Genomic DNA, 27464 nt, shown 5'->3' with positions numbered 1-27464 from the left:
GATAAATATATATAGAGAGAGAGATAAATATGTATGTATATTTATTATTTCCCCCCAGATCCTCAAAGGTCTAAACTTGAAAGTTCAGACTGGGAAGACCATTGCTTTGGTTGGTGCCAGTGGCTGTGGGAAAAGCACTACTGTTCAGTTGCTGCAGAGATTCTACGATCCTGTCGAGGGAGAAGTGAGTGCCTGCAAGTGAACTGTGAAAACTGAGAGCTATTAGGATAAACCTGGATTTCCCATACTGACTGAACTTTGTATTTTATTTTTTTAGAGAATTTAAGCATATGTCTGCATAGTTCAGCACTTCCACAATTTAAATTAACTATCTTCTCCTTTTGGCCTGACTTTATTATTCTTCTCCTTCTTGCAGTACTATGCCAGAAGTAGTTAATGCTATGAATCTTTGAATAGGTGCTAGGTTTGAATTTGAAATAATTTTCGTGAACAATTGGCTTTTAAGGTTCCATAAACTTTTTTAAGCAAAAAGTTCTCTATTGCGTTTTGCTTCCTTTTCATTGAATGTAAACTAAAACCTGGAGAGTTTTCCTATTTTAAATCGTTGTTTTCTTGGCTCACATTTCTCTATCTGCTAACCCACAACAAATGTTTCCATCGTTGCACATTTGTACGTTTGATCTACGACTAAAGGCTAGATCTGGTCAATGGTAAATGCTTCTCATGAGAAACTTCCAAAGAAAAAAAAAAAGGAGAAAAAAACCCTATATATTTTTAAGAAAAATGTTCTTTTTATAATTAATAGTTGAAGAATGGGGAATGCTACTTAATAGTTGTTACTGCTCATGGAAATAGATAAGTATTTCAAGTATTTAATAATGAACTGTCACAACATAATGTATCAAGGCAGCTATTTATTATCAGCACCATTGTTTCTTAAGCTTATTGTTTCTGTAGTTGTTCATTCCTGCCCTCATGCCTTAGGTTGCTGTTCCTCCTCTGTGCTAGTGTCAGTGTTCATAGGACCACATTGCAAATAATCTAGGCTAAAAATGACTTTCCCTTCATTTTTAGTTGACTTGGATTATTTCTTTTGTCTAATGTAAAGTACAGCCACAGAGGCAATCGTGTAACCACAACTGCAATGGCAGCAAACTGGCACAGGGGCATGAGAAAAGGGTGAATAATATGCAAGAAAGCTGGAAAACTTTTAAGCCAGCTTGTACAACATTGTTATATTGGGAAGGGGGAATGGCAATTAAAAAAATCAAACTGAAGTCTTTTTCTGCTGCTCCTCACCATTTTCTACCCTATGCAGTAGATGGAAGAGCTACAGTTGTAACATCTCCCCCAACATAGTTTTCTACTTGGGACAACATTTTTTGTCTTTTTTGTGCTTGTAGCTGATACATAAGTAATACTAATTGACTGTGTGAGCAGAATGCATTTCCTCACCTTTTTTGGCATATGCTCTTGTTCTCAGATTGTCCTAGATGGTCGGGATATTCGGACTCTTAATGTGAAGTGGCTAAGAGAAAATATTGGTATCGTGAGCCAGGAGCCTGTTTTGTTTGCAACAACAATAGCTGAGAACATTCGCTATGGCCGAGAAGATATTTCTGATACTGAAATTGAGCAAGCAGCTAAGGAAGCCAATGCTTTTGACTTTATATCTAGACTGCCTGATGTGAGTTGATGAACTTCTTTTAACTGTAAGAACATAAGGTCCATTTAAGCCTGTGTCCTGTTTCTTAGAGGGAGAGCATGGGAATTCTACTTGTAGTATAACTTCCCAAAATAGTCTTACAGCCTCCAGCAGCTTTCAGTTTGGGGATTTTCTGGACTAGATATTGTGCATTTGTTTGGTTACCCTCAAAGGATTTGTGTCTGAGTTTGGAAAAAAGTCAGTGCCTTAACTCAGGAGCAGGGATGTTTCACAGCTGTATCACCATCCCTACCCATCTCCCAAGGCTTGAGAAGAATTTGGCTTTTAAAGAGAAGTTCCTGAAATCCAAATCCTGTGTCAGGTACTGTCTGCACAATCAATAGGAAATAGGGAGTAGAAGTAAATAAATATGCCCTGAACCAAGGCCATTTTCAGCAGCTGGGAGCTTAAGCTCTCCTTCTGACTGAGATTCACAGCTTTGAGCGCTGTCTTGTGGATAGATGCCTTACTCCTTCCAGGGTGGGAGCAGGAAGTGATATCAGTCATTCAAAACACATCAAAACACAGTCATGGGTGATATGTCCTTCCTTTTGGTCCTGCAGATGTGGAAAAATTACACACCTGGGATTTTAATTCAAATTCTTCTACTGTTTCAGAGAACTCAATCCCCATCTCTCAACCATGTTCCATTTTTAGCGTGCCAGTCTTTTCCAAGGTTCCTTCTTATCAGAAAGTTATTTGATCATATATACTCTGAAACAGCTAAATAATAAAAGACTACAGTGGCCTTTGAAACTTGTCACTTTGGAGTGAGCCAGTAAGAACCAAGCAGTGGCTCCAAAGGATGTGTCTTGGATTCAGAGGAGGCAACGTTAGAGGTCCTGGTGGGTACCTGTGATCCCACCCTACTGGACATGCAGGCAGTCCTCAGTAAATGCAAAGGTGTGTTTTACAGGATCGCCTTGAGAAAACCCAGGGTATAGAGCACTCTCTGAGAAAAGGCAGTAAAGACTTTAAAGAACTGTAAGTTCAAAGTTAGGCATATAAAGTATATAATAGGGGCAGGAGGGCTTGGCCAAGGGCTAGATGGATGGGTGTCGGATGGATAGATGTTTGCACTGCCCATCCTCAAGTCTGCCAGATAAAGCTACCTCTTGTCTGGAAGATGAGCGCTTACAACTGCACAAAGAAGCAAGGAGTTCATTTTGAGACATTCCATCTGTTTTGTTTTCTACTTTCTCAGAAATTTAACACTGTGGTAGGGGAAAGAGGGGCTCAGCTGAGTGGAGGACAGAAGCAGCGAATAGCTATTGCCCGTGCCCTAGCAAGAAATCCGAAGATTCTTCTTCTAGATGAAGCTACATCTGCACTAGATACTCAGAGTGAATCCATAGTACAAGCAGCTCTCGATAAGGTAGGAGTCATGTTATTGAAGCTACCATGAAAATGTGCAATATCACTTAGTGAAAATAAACACACCATTTTCAGTACAGATTTACACTGGAATAAAGAACATTGGAAAATGAAGTTTGGATAGCTGTTTCAGTTTGAGAATTTTTACAGGGAGTTTGAACAATCAAAATTTTACTTGACAGTCATGAGTATTTGTTTTTTTTTAATGTTATTACCAATTACCAAGATACTTACACAGTCATGTGTAACTGTAAATTAGGTCTCTTATACTCCCTTCCTCAAATCACAATTGTTCATTTGCTGGTGAAATATGGATGGCATCTTATCAAGGCAAGACATGAGGACTGAATGGCCTTTTTCAGGTAGATTAATTGCAAGGTTTATTATAACACTCCTAGTACTTGTTCTTTGTTGAACAAATGCTTCACAGTTTTCAGAAAGCTCTTGGTGTTGAGTCATTTCCTTTCTTTACAGAGACTGAATGCAAATCAGACCCTACAACAAACAAAAAGCAGAGCCAGCTACAAATACGAAGTCTCTGCCCCTTGTGGTTTTTATCAGCCCCACGGCTCTAGGGCAGGTGTTACTGCAGAATAGAGCTGTCAGAACTCATAACAATGCCTCTGTCCCACCAGCTTATGGTCCCTTCCTCAAAGCCCTCATTTGTCAGCAGTTTTGACCAAGATATAGTGGAGCCTGGGGACTTTGATTTAAAAAAAAAAAATCATAGTTGGGTTGGAATGTTGTTTCATTTATCTAATATTTATATTAATATATTTTTAAAAGCTAAGTGAAAAATCCTGTCTTTCATTTCAGTAGTTATGAGCAAAAAGATATGGTTTATAAGTATGGCTCAAGGGAAATACTGAATTTGCCACCTTCATTGCCAGTCAGTTTAAATCTAAAACTTGTAAAAGTACAATTTTACTTGTGCAGTAAAATGTAGCTGTTGGTTATATTCACATGGCTATACCATTAATAGTATTAAGGTAAGACGTGGATGCGAAAATAATATTCATCTAATCTAATTTGCATATAAATGATATTATTGCTGCAAAGTTGAGCACTAAAAGATTGCTGCTTCAGCTGTAATTTAGCTTTCTTCTGCATATTCTTTAATTCCATGATCAAATAATAACTTTTCCAGAAACTTATTGTTTCTTTTAGGTCATAACATAAAGGGAGATCACTCAATTAAGGAGACTGTTCTATATACTTTTCCTCATCCTTCGGCATATTCCCAGAACACACCAAAATGAGCCCTGAGTCATAACTTATTTATCTTTTCGCAGCTTTTTGATGTCCATCAGTGTAGTCCCCAAATGGGATTTACAAATTTCTTCTCAACATCCCTGAGTGGAAAAAGTGGTGCTAATGTTGTTCATTATTTTTACAGCTGAGGAGCAAAGATATTGACTACACAAATGCACACTGTTTCTGAGCAGCCTTATGCAGACGATTATAGTCTTCTGTTTTTCAGATAACTTTGCATCTTTTAGAGTATTTTGCTTGTTCTGATTGCAGCTCCCAGCTGCAGTCGTGAAGGCTCTAGCATGAGGGCACAGGCCTAAAAACTGCACTGAGACAGACCTCCTGTGACAAGGTTTGAGTGACTCATATCAGATGTATGAGAATTTGGTAGCAAGCATAGGGGAAGAATACAAATCTCCATGGAAGCATTCATCTACTGAAAATGCCCTCATTTCCTCCACACCCTTGTTCATACGTCCATATGACACACAACTTCTATAGCAAGTAACTTGCAGCAGACTTCTTGACTGCAGAACTTATTTGTTACGTGAAGTCTTCTTGGATATCTCCTATTGTCCCCAACCCACCATCTGCTCCAGGCATCGCTGAAGTGAGAAGCCATTCTCTCCAGAAGCCACAAGCTGGCCTGTGCTCCTTTGCTGCATGAACACTGTGTGCCCACTGGTCTGTGTCTGGGAGATGGACAGGGATGGAGCGTGTAACCTGCAGATTGAAACTTCGGCAACTCTCCCCGCCACGTTCCAGCAGGCCCCCAATTTAAGATGTAGCATATTTCCAAAGATTGGGAAAGAGCTTTAGGGAGTGGCTAAAACCCATTCCTGATCCCAACTGTGCTCCACTCCTCTACTCTTTCCTGCTAAGTCTTGTTATACTTCCAAAAATATGCATGGGTGGTATATAAAGAAAATATCCTTTCTTTATGTATTAGCTGTCTTAGCTTTATTTTCAGAAAGACCAAACTATTCTCACTGCACTTCCCTCCTGTGCATGCATACACATGGAAACACTTTATGGGCAACTTCAGTTCAAACAGTTCAAGTTTGGTAAAAAGTCAAATAACTTTAATTGTAGCCTTTGATACCTGCATTGCCTGTCTAATATGGTTAACATTGTCTTCTCTGCCTGAATTAGGCAAGTGAAAGTTTCCTTTGACTGTTAAACAAGAGATATGAAACCAGGAAAAAAAATCTTTGCTTTTAGAAGAAAGAATTCTTTTTAAAGCTTGGCTTGATTCTATATTGTAAATGCCTAAGGTATCTTTATTTTATTTCTGTGCTGTTTCCTTGCACTTTTGAATATAAATTGCTTTTGTTATTTTTCTGTAAGGCTCGGACTGGCCGTACCACCATTGTGATTGCTCACAGACTATCTACAATCAGGACTGCTGACACTATTGCTGGATTTGATAAAGGTGTCGTGGTTGAACAAGGAACACACAGTGAACTGATGTTGCAGAAGGGAGTTTATTATTCTCTTGTAATGGAGCAGGTGAGGGCAAATTTATTTATTTTCTTTATTCATTTTGCAAAGTTGTGAAATGCTGGTGTGTGGAACCATTTTCTCCCTATAGTTCCTGCGTGTTGTCCAGCTGGAAGCTACTCAGTCACTCTAACCTGGGCACAGACACAGGCTTGGAATTCTTGGGAGTTTTACCCATAAAAGTGTTTCATATTTATGCAATCCAATATGTCAAAAACATAAGTAACTTGCAGGCACAAACTACATAATTATGGCGTAACCACAGAGTTGTTAGGTTCCAGGTTGATTCCATGGACTGTGTAATGAAAAAGAGAAAAGGGAAGAAGGGGTGGAAGCATCAGAACCAGATAGTCACGTGCCCTGCCATTACGGGCTGAAATATATGTGGTCTATAGGTAGCAGCGATCACATGACTGAAAAAGCGGTATTCACGAGAGAGAAATCTTACTTTTCCTTCTTGCTTCTCAAAATGCCTTGTGATCGTGTGTCCTGAATTCTCACTAGGGTTGTAGTGATGATGTTCAAGGTGATGAGACATCAGAAGAAAGTGAAGACACAGGGGATGAGGAATATGAGGGAAATTACAGAAATGATCTTGTGGAGGAGCTGACTCTTCAACATAATTTTGAAGAATCGGTGACCTCTGGGAGACGCAGCATTCGAAAAAGATCCAGCAGATGTAAGAGCAAGAAGTTCTCTTCTAAGAAGAAGCCCTTTAGAAAAAAGAAAAAAAAAGAGCTGGAGGTTGGTATTAAAATTTTAATTCAGAATTTTAGTGCTAACATGTAAGCATAAACACAAGGCACATGGTTTTAATTACTTTTTGATAGCATGCAATCTTTATTCTGGTGTTATTACAGTCAGTACTCATCAGGCTGAGTATTTGCCCTAGAAATATGGGGTCAATCAAGTACATCTTTCCAAAATCTTCCTTTTAATACTGTTGACTTACTGTGGAGCTGGAAAAAAGTTGTGCTGTTGATTTCTTATGCTTCATAAAATTAAGTGCATTATTTCTGTGTTACTTAAGTTTTAATTCTATTCAATTAAAAAATTGTGAGATTTCGTTAGCAGGATTCTTTGTTTCCTGGTACTCATTGTTGTACATACTAGTGGATAAGGTAAGCTCTAGGGTGTGCATACCAAGTTTTAAGGCACTTTAGAATATCATATTACGTTTATGTCAAATTAAAAAAAAATGTATTGAAATCCTAAGATTTTTCAGTGTATTCTAAACAAAACCTATTATTCTCTCTACCTGTTTTAGTGTGGGCTTTAAAATATCTACTTCTTTATTCAGATAAATTACTTTTATTCAGATAAAACACCTTAGTTAACAAATGTTGTATTGAAGTAAAAGTCATATAGGAAGTTCAGCTTTTAGAAACAGAACTTTTTTTTTTGTCAAAATTGAGTAAAACTTGCTCGTGGCAATTAATAGGAGCAGATTTCTAGTGGCCTCTGAATCAGACTTTGGGTAGGCAGCTAAATAGAAACTTGGTTTTGTTTTTCCCTATTTTTTACTAATTGAACTGCAACTTTTTTTTTTCATGAAATGTATTGGAAGAGTCATTTGTGTTTGTTTAGGGGGGCAGTTTGGGAGGGCTTTTTTTACCTGATTTCAGGACCCTTGACATGAAGAAATAAAAATGTACTCTGAAGTCAAACCATGGATCCTTTTAAATCTATGGAATTTAGTATCTCATTTGTATTATAACATCTGATTATTTAAAATACTTATGGAAGCCATAGAGTACTTTGTATCTATCGATATTCCTTCTCACTAAAACATAGCTTCTAGATAATACATATTTCTAATAGTATGAAGGAACTGGATCCATTTGTTTTATCACAAAAAAGATACACTACTTGAAAAGATCCTTTTTGTCTGTGTCTTAACACTGCTTAAAACCTTGTCAAAGAAAGTGGTGAGTGTTCATGCTCAACACTTCAGTATACATCACGTTCACTAAGAAATAAGAATTTAAGGATCCAGAAGTTGTTATTGTTTCAGAAAGCTCAGTCCACTTTTATGTTGGAGGCTTAAGCACTCTCATTCAGCATCTGAAACATGGGATAAAATAACCAGAAAGCAAGAGCAACTTGTAATCCTGCCTAACATTCTGTTTCATTTCCAATGTTTTCATTTTTTGCTTTTCCAGAATTTCCCCCTACGTGAAGGCATAGGCACTTGAATAAATTAGTAGAGCAGAACAGGGCATATTTTGTACTTTCAAAGGCAATGCAGACTGAGTGTTATGTGTCTTTCATGCTTTCAGTAGTGATGCATAGACTATAGTTTGCAAGAGAGAAAGATGACCTCTCTACTTAATTGTATTACTGCCAGCCCACTAGTTTAGCTGAACCAGAGGAATCTTTTTGTGCTCTAAAGACTGAGACTTTTAGTTCTTTATAAAAAGATTCAAGTGTTAAAGTTGCCATTCATGGTGACTAGTCCTATCTGACTTTCAATGAACTGTCCTGGCCCTTCTCCCCCCATGACTTAGCCTTTTGTTAAGTATTTGCTCCAAGCTTCTATAGTGCAGTTGAAGTTCTAGGGTATGAAACAGCAAAGCTGTAGATCTCCACAATGTTTTCTCGCTCTGAGCGGACAGAGAGGGCTTTCAGTGGTTTACCAAGACAGCTTACTACTTAAAGCCTAATGAACACCCACTGTCACAGGAATTTCATCTTTCCAAGGAAAACTTGCAGCCTTCCCTTTCCTGTAGGAAGAAAATCTCCCTGCTGTGTCTTACTTAAGAATCCTGGCTCTGAACAAACCTGAATGGCCGTATGTGCTGTTGGGGGTTATTGCTGCTGCTGTCATAGGTGCCGTCCATCCTGCATTTGCTGTTGTATTCGGAAAAATCATTGGGGTAAGTTTTGGAGTTCGTTTTGTTTTTTTTTTTGTTTGTTTTTTTAGTTTTTGCAAATAGATGTTTTAGTCCTAAGCCTCTCTCATGCTCAGCCAGTTCTGCCTGTGTAAGACTCTGTAGGATTCACTTGTATAGATGGGTCCAATGAAAATTGGATAAGTGTTGGTGAAATGACCCTGTAGAGGCAGAGCCTGTTAGAACTGCATCTGACTAGCAGTGGAAAAGACGAACAATAGTTGGAGCTGAAGGAAGAGGTTAGCAAGATGTAGGTTAAATGGAAAGCTGGACGGTCTTCTGGCCCTCAGCAGAAATTTGACTACATACTCATTTCAGGATCCAGAATACTTGCGAAGAGAAATTGAAGTAGACAAGCTTGTTGGGATGAAGGCTGATTTATGTAACTGGAACTTATTGTCTACATACACATTTTGTGGTTTTTGTCTTGCATAGGCTTTTCAAGAAACGGATCCAGAAAAGAGGAGTAAAAACACTTTGGTGCTTTCTTTAATGTTTCTTCTACTTGGAGTGATTATCTTAGTAGCATACATAATCCAAGTAAGTGTCACTACACTGAAACGTTTGAAGTTCTTAACTTCCCGGCAAGCTGCAGGTATAATTCACATGAATGCAGTCTGAGAAGCAAAACAACAATCAGAGCTTACAGAAACATGCAGTGCTAGGCTTCTTCCTGAGATATAAGAGTTTTATTGATGTGTTTACTTAGACATAAGTCCATATTTGCTATTGTTTTAAATAAGCTACTGAAGACAATGTGGATTCAACATGATTGAAATCAAAGTTGAGGGTCTGGTCTTAAGAGTCAAAGTTAAGACTGACATTTCTCATGGAAATTCTATAGGCTCTTGCCAATGTAAGTATAAAATAGAAACATAGAATCATTAGGTTGAAAAAGACCTTTGAGATTATCTGCTTCAAACATACCTGTCCAGTACTAAGTCATATCCCCAAGCACCTCACCTACCTGCCTTTTAAACATCTCCAAGGACGGTGACTGAAAACACCTCACTGAGCAGCCTGTTCCAGTGCTTGATAACCTTTTCTGTGAAGAAATTTTTCCTAATGTCCAATCTAAACTTCCCCTGACACAGCTTAAGGCCATTCACTCTTGTCCTATCACCTATCACTCAGGAGAAGAGACCAACACTCACCTCTCTACAACCTCCTTTCAGGCAGCTGTAGGCAGCAATAAGGTCTCCCCTCAGCCTCCTCCAGGCTAAACAACCCAAGTTCCCTCAGCCACTCCTCTTAAGACTTGTTCTGCAGCCTCTTTACCGGCTTCATGGCTCTTCTCTGGACACACTCCAGGACCGCAGTGTCTTTCCTATAGTGAGGAGCCCAAAACTGAACATTGTGTTCAAGGTGCAGCCTCACCAGTGCTGAGTACAGGGGGAGAATCATTTCCCTGGTCCTGCTGGCCATGACGTTTCTGATACAAGCCAAGATGCTAAAATGGATTCCTTTCATAGCAAATAGTCTTTTTCAAATGATCAAACTCCATTGTTTGTTGTCCACGTATGACTACCCCACAGCTTTTAGCAACAGATGAGAAAATGTGACCCTCTTTCCTCCTGCAGGGATTCATGTTTGGGAAATCTGGGGAAACACTAACAAAGAGACTGCGTTCTTTGTCCTTCAGAGCATTACTTCAGCAGGTATGAATTATGCTAGGGTGTCATGAGAGCCAGATGGCTTTTGTAAACTGTTAAAAGGTACACATTGGATTTCAATTGTGTGGTCTGGAGAAAAGAAAACAAAAACATGTCTCTTACCTTTTCCTGTGCTAATGGTAGAGTTTTTTCTGGAAGTCTTCTGTACCATGCACAGTTTGGCTCAGTGCTGCTACTGCAAATAAGTCTATTTTTGAAGGAGTGTCATTGCAAATATGCCCACTTCTGACATGCTAATATACACACAGCTCACAGCTGTCTGTGTGAAAGGATGACCAAAAACGTTTAATCTCCCCTTGCTTGGGTGGTCATGATAAAAGTGTGTAATACATAGTTTTAAGACTAATTTGTTTAGTTATTTAGCTTTAAATCTACATACTGCAATTCATAGCAAGTAGACAATATGATAATTTTTACTGCAAAATATTCAGATTGTTTTGTTGTGTCAAGAATTACCATTGACAAGAGTAAAGTTACTTACATTAAACCCTTCCTCTTAATTTGTGCAGTTTTAAGTTACTCACATGTGAGTTTTGAGACTGTGTATCTTGGCACCCTACACACCCACTGGGGACAAGAACATGTGCATTCATAGAAATGTCTGAAAGGAACTAGGAGAGGGAAAATCAGTGATTAAAGAAAACTTCCATAGCCTTCAGAGATAGAAGGGCCTCATTCCTTTCTGTATGTACACATATAGAAGGGACACCTCTGCAGTTAATGGAATATCTAATTCGTAAAAGAATAGTTAACCTCTGCAGGTCCAATGAAGGAGTGAGTAAAAGGGATTTCTGACATTTTCTAAATAGGCACATTCAGAAGAACATTACAGCAAATAAGACTTTAATTGTGAACAATTAGATGTTAACAACAGAATTTTTTTTGAGCTTTTTCCTTTAGTTTACTTGGAAGATGTTGACTAGAGTAACAATATTGCAGTTAGCCATCACAGCTTGTACTTCCATTTCCCCATATGCTACCTGAGCTGGAAATGTTTGTTTATTTTACAAGTAATCCTGATAAATCTAAAATATGAAAAGAACATTTGATTTTTGGAAACAAAGATTATTAAGTGCCTTTTCTTGCAGGAGATTGGATGGTATGATGATCATAAAAATGCTGTTGGCGTTTTGCTAACTCGTCTTGCCACAGATGCTTCCCAAGCCAAAGGGGTATGGCAAATATTTTCATATGCTTTTTAATTTTTTTCCCCACAAACATTAATTGTAATTGGCAAGAGATTATTTCAGAACAAAGGGTAGTAAATCTACCCCATAAACAGGCAGATGTGTTTACATAGCATGCTGTTGACACCTTTGAAATGGCTTCCTAGCTGATAACTTATAAGACCTATGAAAAATCCTGTAGGCATTCATGTAGCTTTGATTTCCCTCCCTTCAAGTCTTTAACCTAAATATATAATAGCTGTAGACCCTTCCACCATGCAAAGTGAGACCTGTATGTGCTGGCAACCAGAATTGGTGGGGGCTGGTTTTTACACCCTGTGATGGGTGTCATCTGTGTACGATGAAGAAGTTGCATCTGCAAATGATACATACCTTTATTGACCTTAATGAAGAGAATTCTTATTCTTGTCCCCACCAAATCTGCTTTACACACAAGCAGGCCAGGCAGTAAGAAATGGCCCAACGTTAATAAGGAACAACAGGGAGGATGATGGCCAAGGGAGAGAATGACTCGGGGTGCTGTTATGGGAGACGTGGCCACTGGCAGAAGAATAGGGCAAATTCTGCACAATTCCTCCTACTGCTCACTTCAGCAGCAGTCCCTGATGATCTGCCAAATACCTCTGTTTCTTCCCTTCTCCCTGAAAAAAATTAAAAAAAAAAAAAAATCACTTGTAGGGGAAAGGTTTTCTGTTTCAAGATGTCATTGTGTCCTATATCAAAAGCCCTTTATTCCCTACATTTTTCCATCTTGGACTTTGGTTCCTCTTTCCTGCCCTCCATCCATATGGGCTAGTAGTGAGAAAATAGTCTTTGATAAAACTTAGTCATTTTCACTTTTTGAAGCTCCAATTTGTCAGTGGCATTAAACTATATTAGCCTGTCAGGGTAGTAGAAAGGAGGAATGCACAGATCCCCTAACTGGGAAAGCCAACTAAAGGCATGAAATGCTCTCCGGAGCTGTTGTGTTCTCTGGAGCTGGTACAGAGTGTCAGTAACTAAGTAGGGTGCCTCAATGCTGCCCTGGCTGAAGTTTTCAAATCCATCTTTATGTGCAGCTCTTAGAACATATGGCAGCAATTGACCTTGGCATTAGTTTAATTATTACTATTTAAAATTTTATTGAACAAGAAAAGTTTTTTCAGGGCAAGAAAGTCTTTGGCAAAAGAGAGAAGAATTTTGCTTCCCGCCCAAGGATTTTTTGTGAGGTTTTTTTATCGAGCCAAATTTTGGAAGGTTAACTATTTCCACAGAGCTGTTTTCAGGACTTTCATCTGCAGATCAGAGCCCACCCGGATGCTGGATGCTAATCATCTCTCATTTTAAAAGTTCTTGATGAAAGGTTACACAGGCTGGAAGACAGGAGTTGTTCAGTATGGGTTCATCTTTTCCACTCATTATCCCTGCTGTGATAAAGTATATATGCAGGGTAGCCAAACTGACAGTTTCTTCCAAGAACCCAACTCCATTTGCAGCCATGTGGGAACCTGAGAATGATAGCTTCTACCACTATTAGTGGAATGCATCAATGGATGACTGTTATTAGAAAGAAGCCCCTCTTGCCTAATGCTGGGTACTCAACAGCCAACTTGCCCTACTGTGACAGTGGCCACGGCCTTCTGTGCCTCAGGTAGTGCAAGAAGTCTCAGATACATATTTCATTAAATAAATGTCCTGACCAGCTGTGTAGACTCCTTTAACCTTGCTTGAGGGCCTGAATACTAGCAGATAAGAGGAACTTCTAGGAACAGTTACATAAGTAAGTGCATAATGTCCATAGTTTCATTTTCCAACTAAACCGCTGGTCTTGACTGTATAGTGATTTCAAGTGATGATATAAGTAACAAAAATAAAATCTAATGATGGATATTTGGGGGTTTCTGGGGTTTTCTTAGGCAACTGGAAGCAGACTTGGACTGATGACTATGACTGTCTTTACCCTTCTGACTGCCATCATTATTGCTTTTGTATACGGCTGGCAGTTAACTTTGCTTATCCTGGCCTGCATTCCTTTCGTTATTGCTGCAAATTCTGTGAACCTTAGCTCTGTGTCTGGTCATGCCGCAAAAGATCAAAAAGCTTTGGAAGAGGCTGGAAGAGTAAGTTCTCCAATTTTAACTACAGGGTTATGGCATGAGATCACTTTTAAGGACAATGCTGTAGCTATATTACAGCTGACTCAATTATCCAAGATAAATTAAGGGGGAGAGGACAGGACAGGGTGGGAGATGAAGGGAATGTTTATATATCCCCAAGAAAAGCAAAACATAGATAACACAAAACATCTGTAAACTGGGCTATAAAAATTCATTTGAAAGCCTCCACAGCAGATTTCTGGGCAGGGACAGCTGCAACAGCAGCAGCCCTGGCACTGCTGTGCCTTATGCTTAAGGCAAGCAGCGTAACACTGCACTGCTCTATGCTGTGGCCAGAAATGTTACAGGACTGACCCACCTAGGGCTGACATTTCTACTTTTTTATTACATTATAAAATGCAAACCATTAATGTGCTTATGGGTTTTAAGGTACTGCCTTCATTCACCTGGTAGCACTCTCCCAGGAGATAGAATTAGTCCATGTAAAAGTTTAACTTGTGTCCAGAAAGCTGGGGTTTGTTCCCATTTCATTTTTAAACGGGGTTTAAATCATCAGGATCACAATCCACAGGTTAGCACAGGGGATGCTGGCACTGCCTGTGTGCTGGCCCAAGGTTGCAAATTCAAATCCATGTTGAGTTCAGCCCTTCTTTGTCTTGTGGCTGTGGGGTGAATAATCTTGCTCCAGGGTTTCCTTTACCCGGTAATAGACCTTGATCTCTTCTCTTAAGCAGGCACTTTCTGATTGAAAATAATAAATGCTAGAGATGAGATTGAGTGTTTAGATGTGTTGTAGATTGTGGTTCTAAGGGATTACTTCTTATTTGTTTTATCTCCCAATTTAGATTTCAACAGAATCAGTTGAAAACATAAGAACTGTAGCTTCACTGGCCAGGGAAGAAGCATTTTATGAAAGATATGTTACAAGTTTGAATGGTCCATATAGGTGGGATTTTTTTTCTTTAATAATTCTTTATACATTTTAGTTTTTCAGACCTACTGTAAATACATTTCTTGCAATCTATCCAATACCCAAAAGGTCAGAAAGGATATCAACAGCAGTTTACATAGTTACAGTATTTGTTCACGTGGTATACTTTAATATACGTTCTTAAATGCAGAGTTAAAAAAACATTTGGAGGATTTGCCTTTTCATTTTGCAAACACTTTATAAACTGCATTCTCTGCATATATGTTACAGAATATTGTATCTTCTTGTATATGTCTAGAATATAGGATGTTCACTCCATTTCAGTGTATTGGTTTGATATAAGTTAACTCAGGAACTGATAGTTAACTCCCATACCACACCCTTTATAACAAAGTGTTTTTATTTCCTTATGACTGTGAAACTTGAAATGAACTTCATATTTTTCCCTTGCCTGAGCTGCTGCATCCCACTGACTTGTCCCCACTGAAACACATTCAAATCATCCAATTTTTGTATCTCCATTTTATTTAAACAAAATATCCCAGAATCTAATTTGTTTTTTTCCTCTTTTCAACATAACAAATGTAAAAGAAGGAATAATGCATTGTATAATCTGTCCCCAGCCAAAACAGTGTAAAACTCAGTGTCCAGTGAACTACTAATACTCTGGATAGGGGCAGGATTCTCACCTGGACTGTCAAAGTTCTCCAATTTACTGCTCGAACTAGAAAGGGCATTTCCATTTCCTCAGAGATCATCCTGAACCATGACAGCATGGAGTCCTCTAGAGTCTGATTCAGTGTGTATTCAATTAGCTACACAAAATGAAACTTCTCCAGAAGGACAGATTGAGAAAGAGAGGCTTAGTCTGAATCCCTGAGGGGATACCCAGCAATACATCTTTTCTCTGAATCAGAGTGAGAAGTCTCTGCTTGGGTGGGAAGACCTGATGGAAGTCCGCAGGCAGCTCTTAGCGTGGGCTAGAGCCTGCTAGTTTTCTTAATAAAGTGAGTCATATGTGGTCATTATTACATTTTAACATTTTTTTAACTGCTCTAGTAACCTGCCCTGCTATAGAAAAGTAAAGGAAAAGTTTCAAGGTAGCGTAACCGAGGATGAAGTATCTCATTGTCCTAAGGTAGTTCCGTGCCACAATGCAGGATGCGTTTAGGGTCTGGCAGAGGTTATTTGTGAGTGTACAAATATTCTGAACTAATTTATTGTGTTTTCAGGGTGTGAATTGTATTGCTTGAAAGGTTTAACCCTGAAACCCAGCCATCCCCCAGTTAGAGACTGCTGTTTGTCTTTTACAAATTATTTACAGAAGGTCTCCTCTTTTATTAGAGATTCTCTGAAAAAAGCCCCCTTGTATGGATTTACCTACGGAATAGCTCAGTGTGCAGACTACTTTATTAATGCAGCAGTCTTCAGATTTGGGGCATGGCTCATTGTCCATTGTCTGAGCAACTTTGAAAATGTATTTATGTGAGTATACCTTAAAATGTAAAAAATATTAATATTAATAATACATATGATAGTGATTTCAGTGCATGCAAGTTATTTCATCTAATTACAGAGGTAGTGCGGTGTAGAGATTCAGGAATTCAGTCTGGTTGGGAGTGAAGTTTGGGCAGAAAGGTGTGTATGCTGGCAGTGAAGCAGCACGTGTGTGGCCTTGGTCAGAACACCTACTCTGGAGAGGTCTTTGTTGTTTAATGTTCCTCTCAGGCAGAAGGTATTGCATAAAGAAGTGATAATTCTGGATGAAGTTTTGGGGAGCGAGGTGCTCTAGAAATATCATAATCAAAAGATGTTAAAAGACTGTATTTTGAGGTTTTATTTTAAACATGAGGAAAATAATGCATTGTTCTACTTGCCATGAATGATGCTTTGTCTTTTGTTTTTTAGAGTCTTCTCTTCCATCATATTTGCAGCTATGAATGTTGGTCAGTCTGCTTCCCTGGCACCAGATTATGGCAAAGCTAAAATATCAGCTCAAAGAATCTTTCAACTTTTGGACAGAAAACCTCTAATTGACAGTTATAGTGAAGAGGGTGAAAAATTGGTAAGGGTTTTGTTGTTTGTTTGTTTGTGGGTTTTTTTTTCAGAAAAAAATTTAAACTAGAATCATAGAATCACGAGGTTGGAAAGGACCCACTGGATCATTGAGTCCAACCATTCCTAACACTTCCTAAACCATGACCCTCAGCACCTCATCCATCTGTCCCTTAAACACCTCCAGGAAAGGTGACTCAACCACCTCCCTGGGCAGCCTGTTCCAGTGCCCAATGACGCTTTCCATGAAAAATCTTTTCCTGATGTCAAGCCTGAACCTCCCCTGGTGGAGCTTGAGGCCATTCCCTCTTGTCCTGTCCACTGTCACTTGGGAGAAGAGCCCAGCTTCCTCCTCTCCACAATCTCCTTTCAGGTAGTTGTAGAGAGCAATAAGGTCTCCCCTCAGCCTCCTCTTCTCCAGGCTAAACAACCCCAGCTCTCTCAGCCACTCCTCGTAAGACTTGTTCTCCAGTCCCCTCACCAGCTTTGTTGCTCTTCTCTGGACACACTCCAGAGCCTCAACATCCTTCTTGTGGTGAGGGGCCCAGAACTGAACACAGTACTCGAGATGCGGTCTCACCAGTGCTGAGTACAGAGGGAGAATAACCTCCCTGGACCTGCTGGTCATGCCATTTCTGATACAAGCCAAAATGTCGTTGGCCTTCTTGGCCTCCTGGGCACATTGCTGGCTCATGTTCAGTCGGCTGTCAACCAACACCCCCAGGTCCTTCTCCCCCAGGCAGCTTTCTAGCCAGACTTCTCCCAGTCTGTAGCACTGCATAGGGTTGTTGTGCTCCAAGAGCAGGACCTGGCATTTGGCCTTGTTAAACCTCATGTCATTGGTCTCAGCCCAGCGGTCCAGCCTGTTCAGGTCCCTTTGCAGAGCCTCCCTACCCTCCATCAGATCCACGCTTCCACCCAGCTTAGTGTCATCTGCAAACTTGCTAAGGGTGCACTCGATGCTTTCATCCAGGTCATTGATAAAGACATTGAACAGGGCTGGACCCAGTACCGAGCCCTGGGGACCCCCTAGGGGTTACTTCAGGTCATCCAATTAGGCCCTGGGGTTCCTTGAGGTCAAAAAGCCTCTCTGGGGACCATGCTAGGGGTTCCTTGAGGTTGTCCAATTAAGCTCTGGGGTTACTTGAGGTCAAAGAACCTTTCTGGGGACCATGCTAGGGGTTACTTGAGGTCATCCAATTGGACCCTGGGGTTACTTGAGGTCAAAGGACCTCTCTGGGGACCATGCTAGGGGTTACCTGAGGTCACCCAGTTAGGCCCTGGGGTTACTTGAGGTCATTGAAGTAGGCCTTGGGGTTACCTGAGGTCAAAGTACATCTCTGGGGACCAAGCTAGGGGTTTCTTGAGGTCAAAGCACCTCTCTGTGGACCCCCTAGTGGTTACTTGAGGTCATCCAACTAGGCCCTGGGGTTACTTGAGGTCATCCAGTTGGGCCCTGGGGTTACTTAGGGTCATCCAATTAGGCTCTAGGGTTACTTGAAGTCATCCAAGTAGGCCCTGGGGTTACTTGAGGTCAAAGCACCTCTCTGGGGGCTCCCCAGGGGTTACTTGAGGTCATCCAAGTAGGCCTTGGGGTTACTTGAAATTAAATTACTAATGTTTTATTGTCTTAAAACTGCATTCATATTTTGGGTTTTTTAGGGTGTCACAAAAGACAGACACAGCATAAAATAATAGTGCTGCCTTGTTGTTTTTAGTGGGCCATATTATTTTTGATTTTCAGTCAGAAGTATCCACCCTTAAATGTAGTTTTGCTCTGAGGGAGCTAAAAAAAAGTTATTTTCATTCTACTAACCCACACCTTAAACGGTTTCAGAATAACACTGGCAATGTCCTCAGTTGCATTGCCTTTGTAAAGATTTACAAGAAAAAAGGGCAAAGGTACATTTTTCTACTGCTTAGGTAGATAAGAGAGACCAGTTCCTTCAGAGACAGAACAGTTTTGCCAAAATACATCCTCTTTCAACTGTGAAAACACAAATAGATATGGATTCATATGAAGTCAAAACTACCTTAATAATCAATCTTGCTCTAAAGTTGGGGTGGGGGAAGCAACACAAAAAGAAAAAAAAAAATTACTTAAAAAATCCCAAAAATTCACCTCTCAATCAAAACTGTCATTATGGAAACTGACGTCAGCACTTGTCAAATTACATGATAACTCCTATTCAAGAGGCCATAATTCAGCTTAACTCCAAGCTCATACACAGAATTTTTAGCCTTTAAAGTTATGGGCACAATTACATATCTTCTTGAACCAGGGCTCTCCGGCACAGACACTGAAAGATGTGGCAGAAGTTCCCTGGTAAAATAAAACTTAAATGAAAATATTTCTAGTAAAGACTGGACTAACCTACCAGTGGTGCCTGTGGCTTCTGTAAAGCTTGGAGCCCAATAAATTAGATCATGAGCTCCCTTTAGAGCACTGTACTTGCGATGCTGCTGGTATGTACTTTGGGCTGGCTCCTACCCCGAATAGTAGGAGAAGAAATAGCCTTAACGTCTGTCCCTTTTCTTCCGCTTGTGCTTAGAAATCGGCCTGGCTAGAATAGCTAGTTAACAAATATCATTTAAAATACACCTTGTTCTACATGCTGTAAACTGCCTACCAAAGAATTTAGCTTCATTGTCTTAATTGCTGATCTTGAGCTCATGTTAAATTAATTGAAATTGTGCTACCAGCAGTGTGAGATCAGGGAAGCAAACACTATAGATTATATCAAAAGTAGGGGTGCCTCAATTACATGCATCAGAAATGAAAAATAATAATGTTGCTTATTTTCCTAAAGATACACTTTTCAAAGGTGAACAATAGATCCAAGAAATGCAGAAAGCTCTTTTTCCACAAGTATCTAGTGACTTACATCTGCAGATCATTCCATAAATCATACTAAACTCAATATGTAGTTTAAAAGGACTTCAAAAGCAATTTTGAAAACATGCCCCCTAAACTATTGTCTATTCTCCCACTTTAATAATCAAGTCTTGCATGTGTTATTATTGTTAAAGCTAATAAATGTTGACATGAACATATCAACTCTCTATTACTTTTCAGAGCAATTTTGAAGGCAACATTGAATTCAGAAATATCCATTTTATATATCCAACAAGGCCAGAAGTACAAGTTCTGCAAGGACTCAACCTGAAGGTTAACAAAGGACAGACTCTGGCTTTAGTAGGAAGCAGCGGTTGTGGCAAAAGTACATCCATTCAGCTCCTGGAGAGATTTTACAATCCTGTGGAAGGACAAGTGGTAAAAATAGACTTGCGTGGTTATTAATAACAATTAAATCTACAGAACTTTGTATCTTCCAAGGTTTCAGAGGTTTTAAACAATCCTGGCAATATCTCCTTTTTTTAGGGGCGTGTCATCTCACTTATACTTGGTCACACGTTATGGACATAGATACATGCTTCAGATTAAACGGATGTAAACCCACAGGGGTGCTGCTGTGTTACCGTCAGAAGATATGGGCTTTGTGATGCAATTGTCATTAATGAGGACATAAACTCCAAAGGAACCTCCTTGGAGGTTTTAAGATTGACGTAAAGGCCTACAGCCAAGTATATTTATTGTTGTGTTCAGCTTCATAGGACTAGGCTTTCTGAACTTTTCAGTGCTGCTTGTGGTCAGTAGGACTGGAAGGGCTGCAAGAACAGCCTGTGATCTGCACTCTGTTTCTGTCTGTTGGGAAATAGTGGTGAAAACACTCAAGTTTAAAAACCAATGAAAGAAAATATTTCATCTACGCTGCTGGTTCTTTTCCATTTTGCATGCACAATTTACTACATTTCAGCTGGGAATCTAACTCATAACAGGCTTCCTCTCCCAATCTGTGTTTCCTGTTTACAATGTGTATCTGTGGATGAGCTCTGTAGTCAACTTGGCATCATTTCTCTGTTGCTTTTTTCTAGTTAGCAGATGGATTTGATACCAGATCTTTGCATTTACAATGGCTGAGGTCCAGACTGGGCCTGGTGTCACAGGAGCCGGTTTTGTTTGACTGCAGCATTGCTGAAAATATTCAATATGGAGACAACAGTAGGTTGGTTAGTCAGGAGGAAATCGAGGAAGCAGCCAAAGCAGCAAATATTCATACCTTCATTGAAAGACTGCCAGAGGTAAGAGGTAGTGATCTTCTCTTCACAGTGAGATTAGATTTTTGGAGTGACATGGAGAAATCTAGGCAGTGCTCACTTATATCGATCAAATTAAAAATAAGCATTTTTGTTTCCCTTAACAGGAAGAAATAGAGACTTTATGTTTTTAAATGTCAGTGTGTTTTAGGCTTAAAATCCTTGTTAGTTTGTTCAAAAAAAGGTCAATGTTCCAATTATTTTAGTGGTAGACAAAGCAGAATCTGATTGAAAAAAATGAGTACACTCTGTGTACAAACAAGTCCTCATAATTTTTTCGTATTTTATCTTTTGACAGCTGAAACCTCTCATGCTACTCTGAGAATGATGATTTTTTTTTTTTTTTTCCTAAAATACCTCATCACAACTAAATGTTTTAATTCTAATTGGATGAGCCATGCATAGGGAGCATTTCTTAACAAGTATAAAGGGGCAATAACTCAAAAGTGAATGATGTGACATTTAACCTTCATGCCTGCCAAGCATTTGTTTCTAACAAGAAAAAGTACCTTGATGATTTGATTTCACTGTAGTTCTATGTAACTTGAAAAGTACTTAATCATGCTGAAAAATATTTCATCTTCCTGACCACTAATGTTTGGGATTATTATTCACAAGTAATGCAGGATCAAGTTCTTCATGTATATGTCAGTAAACGTTAAATCTCCAGTTAATCTTTGATCATACACTCATGGCCAGATGTCTGTGAACACCTTCCCGCTGTATCACTGATGGTATCATTCAAGACCCATTCCAGTCTTTGAGGCGGTAGATTTTCAGACCAGGTGTAAATATGTGTAGCTGTGTATATAACTACTCATAGTACAGGTGTTTATAAAACTTTAGCTTTATTAAAATGTCTTGCACTATTCTTTTCTTTCAAGATGGAAAAAAATCTAATCATTTTTATAGCTGCACATAAAACTTTACTTTTCTAATCTTCCTTCTCTAAGAGTATTCACAGGCTTTCGTTTTTAATTTTTAACATCCAGAAATATAATACCCGAGTGGGTGAGAAGGGAACACAACTTTCTGGAGGTCAAAAACAAAGAATAGCAATTGCCCGTGCTCTGGTTCGTAATCCTGCCGTTCTGCTTCTGGATGAAGCTACCTCTGCTCTTGATACAGAAAGTGAAAAGGTGAGTAATGATTATTATGTGAAATATATATATGTCTATGTACACGGCCAGTTGCTTCCTGTAGAATAAAATCAGTACGAACTTGTTCTAAATGCTCAGCTGTGAAACAACAGGGTAGGTGTATCGCAGTTGATTTTTCCAGCTGCAAGCTGTAAATTGAAAGACACCAGGAAGCTGTACATATCTAATAAAGTAAAAAAAAGTACAAAAATGTAAAACTGTACATAGGAAACACCATGGGAAGCTGATACTCTTCAGTAGTCTTCCTTTTAGCTGTGTTTTATGGTAAATATTGAATTTGTCTTCTGACCCAAACTGGATAAGGATCCACTTCTCGCGCTCATTTGATTTGTTTCACTGACCTCAATGAGGAAACCCTGTCTCGTGTATGCACTGACTTGTACATCTATGGGGAGTATATTAGGGTAATAACAAAAGAGTAAGAAATGAAGTGTATGACAAATAATGGCTTTCTGGGTGCTAACAGCATTTTAACAACATCTGTATGCAGATTGTCCAGAAAGCTCTGGATAACGCCCGGCAAGGTCGAACCTGCATCGTCATTGCCCACCGCCTGACAACAGTACAGACTGCGGACATCATTGCAGTGATCCAGAATGGCAGGGTGGTTGAGCAGGGCACCCACAGCCAGCTACTGGCAAAGGAAGGACACTACTATGCGCTTGTAAATGCACAAGTCTCTAATTAGTACAGTTTGCAGATTTATTTCTTTTTTTCTGGGAAGACATGAAAAGCTTACAGAGAATTAATGTTGATTGTGTATGTGCTGATGGAGCAGGGACCTTATATTGCAGCGTGGTTGCTGTACCCAGTGTATCCCTTGCCCCACACATCCATGGAGATGACCAGTGCATGCCCAGGGATGGATCATGGAATGTGCCTGAGGAAGTCCCAGGGGATGAATCTACTAGGTGTTTGTGGGGACTGCATGATCTGGAGGGAGCCAGACCTAGAGTAGTCTATCCACACCACAGCTTAGGTAGGGCACCCTGCTCCTGCTGTCCCCCCAAACCCTGGCCTGTACCAGGTGCCATAGACCAAGGCAGTAGCAGAGTACAGTAGTGATTAAGAATCATGGATAAGCAGTAAGCTCTTGTTTCTCCTTGCCCCTTGGGTTTCTTCACCAGCCAGATGCAGCCATAAACTCATCAAATAAAGGCATTTGTATTAAATTTAGAGAGAGGGAGTTGGATGTGTGGATTTGCTGTTTTTCCCCACTTTAAGCTGCATTTCCGATATTACTGTGTTTCACACATTTCTCAGAGATCCAATATTCTATTTTAGACAATAATTTTAATAGTTAAAAGCTTTCCACATGGAGATAATCTGATATAAAAGATACCATTTTCTGTTCATTATTTTTAAGTTGCTAACCTAACCGAGTTTAATCGCTCTTTGCATCCGTCAGGATGATTTCAAAAGTCTCGAAAGGGAGCAAGAGTGGCTTCTTTTGGCATGGACTCATGTCAGGCACGTAAATAGCTTTTCTTTAAAAAAAAAAAAAAATTAAAGAGTAGGTTTCAATATGAGACCCTTTATTTTGAATAGACACCGCATTTAGGGACATGGTTTAGTGGTTGACTTGGTAGTGTTAGGTTAATAGTTGGACTTGATGATCTTAAGAGTCTTTCCCAACCTAAATGTTCCTATGAATAATTTTGAAGATTGTTTGAAGTGTTGGCAAAAACTCATTTACACATCTGCTTTAATAATTGACTATTTGTCTGATGTATTCCTCGGGGTGCTGCAACGCATCATTCAACGGTTGAAGAACATTTACTGTGTAGTCGGAGTTACTAAGCAGCCGATTTTTTTTGGCTGGTTAAGTCAAATTGCAGCATTTGCATTTTCCTAGGCTTTGCACGTGGCTTCGGGTTAGTATTTACAGCCTGAAGCAACCTGCAGCACTTCAAAATTTCCAGATAACTCTGCTCAATTGTAGAAGACAAAATTTACAGTAATGATTATCTCCTTTGCTCATTTCAATTGTTCTCTGGTATAAGGATCTATGAGGGGAATAAAGCACACAAAAGAAAACAAGTTCTGGTCTCAACTTTGCCAAAATAAATATATTTACTCTCCCTCACACAATTTTTCTCAGGGACTGTTACAAGAGGAGTTACCACTGGCTCAGGTACCCCTCTTGTGTGACTTCTTCAGTTTCTGGTATAGGCAGACGCTACAGGAGCTGCTGCCATCATTACACTCCCAGTTATCCAGTGTAGGCTCCGATTATTCCCCTTTTTCCTGTTTTGTTTCTGTATTGGAGTTAAAATTAAAAGGAGTAGAGTTTGATTCATAGTTTTGAAAATAAAATGTCTTCCTTCTTAATCCAGAAATCTTTTAGGGTAGGAGAGAACTATTTTTGTACTTTTGGGTTAGATGTATAAGTGGTTTTCATGACTATTGTAATGAATAATATTTTTTGTGATATTACAATTCATTGTAATTTCTTTCAGTAACAAGTTAAGATGAAGTAAAAATGGGAAAATAATTTAAATATATAAATAGAGGAGATAAAAGTCACTAAGCTAAGGATCTATAACATAATGAATCATCTAACACCTGGGACTAGTTAATGGAGCATCTTTATGGAAAATACTGCTTTCACATCCGTGCAGATAAATGGAGAAAAATCCTTCCCGTCAGCTTGGAATTATTCACTAACACAGAGGCAAGAGCAGTGAGGAAATACCCGCTATTTGACCTGGAAGGTGCTGAAAGAGCTGCTGCATGGTCAGTCTAGAAAAATAAGTTCTGCAACATTTTGTTTGCCCTTATTTGCTCTTTCAGAGATCAACATTATCTACCACGGAAAGAAAAGTGGCTGCATTCATATCCCTTATGGCATATTCCTCAGCCTTGTTTACACAGCATATTCTTATGCTGCAATTGCTGGACAGAATCGGTACCAGCTAAGTATGTTAAGGACTAACAGGTAAAAGTCTGAAGAAAGATGCTTGGTAGCACTGTGTCACATTGTTCCTTATGGAAAAATAGGCATGGGTTTTGGTCTGGACTGGAGGAGCAGATGCTGCTGTTGTGATGCAGGGAGTGTGTGTGCAATGCTTTGGGACTGTGACAGCCAAGTGAGGAAAGAGCAGTGCCAAACAGATGTGACTCAGAATGTCCTCTGCTCTCATGTCATTACAAAAGGGAACAATAAACCGCAGTTGAAGTAAATAGCATTGATTTACTTACGTTCACGAGTGAGATGTTATGTAACATGTGAACATACTTTAATTTGTTTCAATACAAACATATTAAAAGCCACTCATATCACAGCCCTCTTTAAAAGATCATTTGCAGATCTAAGAAAAACACCAGATAAAAGCAAGTCCTACTCAACACAAAAGAGATGATGAGCAAGGGAACAGAGCAAAATCCTAGCCACCTGTAAGAATGACAAAAGAGCACTTTGCTGCATGCCTTCTGAAAGACAGAGTGAGTCTGCATGACTTCACTGCCTCCAAGAGATACAGATTAATATGTTAACAAACTCCGATGGTTTATTTCAGAGCTTCCCAGCTAGATAGAGCTTGCAGGCTGTCTCTCATTAAAAACAGACCTAAATTCAGAGACCTTTTCAGCACCAAACCCTAGACTGATACAGAGGTCAAAAGAATTAGCCCTGACCTAAACGTGAAGTCTGAGAGTGCGCATCTTAAGAGTAGAAGTGTTTCAGCCCTGTCACTTTCTATCCTGTGCTGCCATCTATCCCAGGTGCCTGAGTTAAAAGACCTCTCTTATCCCTGCCCAGGCAAGGGCTAGTGTTCTCCAGACATGTCCACAATATGATGAGTCACTGTTGGTGTCATTGGGGACCTCACCCCTAAGGTGACTGCCATGAGGATAGAGATGAAGGAAACACATCACCCCATGCTTATCGAGGAACACCAAAGGCCTTGTTCATGACTAGGCAATAAGAACTTTACCCATACATTTGATTTATGCTAGCACTGATTTAAGCCTTCTGTGGAATTACTAGGGTATCATGTCCCCGAAAAAGGATAGTAAAGACTTCAGAGAAGGCATTTATAAGGGAATTTGGAGAAAGAAGTTGTTGTGTCTTAACTACCTGTCTCCATTGTCATATCATGCATAGCTGTTAAATTTGATTAAAAATTTGTAATCATTAGTCTAGTTAAAATGTTAATTACTAATGCAGACTGAAGCCCCAGAGATGAGATAAGTAGCTGACAGAAGCGTGTGAACTAGAGGGCACAGGACCTGATTATTCTCATGGCCTCAAAGAGTTAATTGTCCTCTTATTTGTATGAGTATTCACCTATGCCAGTGGGTGTGGATATTTCCCGTTCCTGAATGTGCTATTTCAGTTTGAAATACCCATCAGCAAATCAGAAATAATGCTGTGTGCAAAAAAAGTAAATTAATATATTTTTTACCATTACATGTTTTTTCCCAGTTGTCTACTTTCCTCTGCAGCCTATAAAATTTTAATTTGTATTCACCTAAAACCTGTAAAGCATGCATCCTCATAAAGAAGTTACTTAATAACATTTGTTGTATGGCAAGAAAGAAAATTTTCATTAAAATTGCAATTTACAACTCTTGTACTTTTAGATGTGAACCTTTTTTTGAAAAGTGGGGAGAAAAGAACAATTGGAGTTTTCTTAGGGTCAGCTGTAAGACTAAGTCAACATTTATATGTATTTATGTATTACCTGGCTTAGATTTATGAGTTTAATTAAAATTTGGAGAGTTTGCAGAATTCTGCTAAACAATCTGTGACAGGCAATACCCAGCCTGCCCTTTCCAAACTACCGGCAGCCCACGTTGTACCCCTGGCTTTTCACTTATGTGTTTGCAAGTGGGAATGTGTCTGGCTGATGGAGAGCTCGCAGGGTTCTTGACATACTGAGCTTTAGGAAAATTCCTGTCACACTTGGGAGCAGGCCTATTTAAATGTTAATGGTCTGTGATTTCACCTAATTAGTAAGAGAAATGTTGAGAAACTGTGCGGGATAGTTAAGGTTTGCTCCCCTGCCACTGCTGGAGGGTTTTAAGTGAAGCTGCTCTCCTGGACTTTGGCTGCTCTGAAAATAGCTGAGCTTGTAACACTGGTAAAAAAAAATCCAGATCTCGATCTGCTAGATCCTACCATATAGGTATCAGCAGGACAGCTGATCACCTAGTGCTGGTAGAGTTTGGATTTCAAGGGTTAAATATCTTCTCTGCATGAGGTTTGTGCCTCCCTTTCCATGAACAAACATTTTGTTGCGGAACTGCTCCAGCTCTGCCTCCATTAGGGCTCACCCACTGCCTGCTACCACAGGCACTGTAGGCAAGGAACTCATTTTTTCTAAGGAGAAACCACCAACAGCAGAAGAGTTCATAGAGTTTATTTGGAGCCATGGTAGAGTCTTGCTGAAGAAGGAAATAAAGTGACAGCTTTTCCAAGATATTTCCAAGCTCTTCTGTTTGCAAATGTATTTGGATTACACTGGCAAAGTGTGGCTTGGCAATCACTATATTTTTATCCAAACTGTACATAAACTGGT

The 27464-nt window shown here is 39.5% G+C and overlaps 1 protein-coding gene across 4 annotated transcripts in view; it reads left to right on the top strand.

Moving 5' to 3' along the window:
- The window catches only part of LOC104068020 (ATP-dependent translocase ABCB1), a 37106-nt gene extending 13988 nt beyond the window's left edge, over nucleotides 1-23118 (top strand). For all 4 annotated transcript variants that reach the window (XM_054057690.1, XM_054057692.1, XM_054057691.1 and 1 more), the window contains 17 exons: nucleotides 59-184; nucleotides 1445-1648; nucleotides 2871-3041; nucleotides 5639-5800; nucleotides 6296-6535; nucleotides 8521-8667; nucleotides 9118-9222; nucleotides 10263-10340; nucleotides 11444-11527; nucleotides 13438-13641; nucleotides 14484-14584; nucleotides 15914-16054; nucleotides 16478-16634; nucleotides 19701-19898; nucleotides 20561-20767; nucleotides 21775-21921; nucleotides 22433-23118. In XM_054057690.1, the coding sequence (XP_053913665.1) occupies nucleotides 59-184; nucleotides 1445-1648; nucleotides 2871-3041; nucleotides 5639-5800; nucleotides 6296-6535; nucleotides 8521-8667; nucleotides 9118-9222; nucleotides 10263-10340; nucleotides 11444-11527; nucleotides 13438-13641; nucleotides 14484-14584; nucleotides 15914-16054; nucleotides 16478-16634; nucleotides 19701-19898; nucleotides 20561-20767; nucleotides 21775-21921; nucleotides 22433-22630 (2670 nt within the window). In that variant the 3' untranslated portion in view covers nucleotides 22631-23118. The remainder of the gene's footprint in view (nucleotides 1-58; nucleotides 185-1444; nucleotides 1649-2870; nucleotides 3042-5638; nucleotides 5801-6295; nucleotides 6536-8520; nucleotides 8668-9117; nucleotides 9223-10262; nucleotides 10341-11443; nucleotides 11528-13437; nucleotides 13642-14483; nucleotides 14585-15913; nucleotides 16055-16477; nucleotides 16635-19700; nucleotides 19899-20560; nucleotides 20768-21774; nucleotides 21922-22432) is intronic.
- Nucleotides 23119-27464: the final 4346 nt, after the last annotated feature.

The sequence above is a fragment of the Cuculus canorus genome, chromosome 2, assembly GCF_017976375.1.
Source record: "Cuculus canorus isolate bCucCan1 chromosome 2, bCucCan1.pri, whole genome shotgun sequence".
In the NCBI taxonomy this organism is placed as follows: domain Eukaryota; kingdom Metazoa; phylum Chordata; class Aves; order Cuculiformes; family Cuculidae; genus Cuculus; species Cuculus canorus.
Note: the sequence above shows the minus strand (reverse complement) of the source record. Positions and strands in the feature narration are given on the sequence as shown.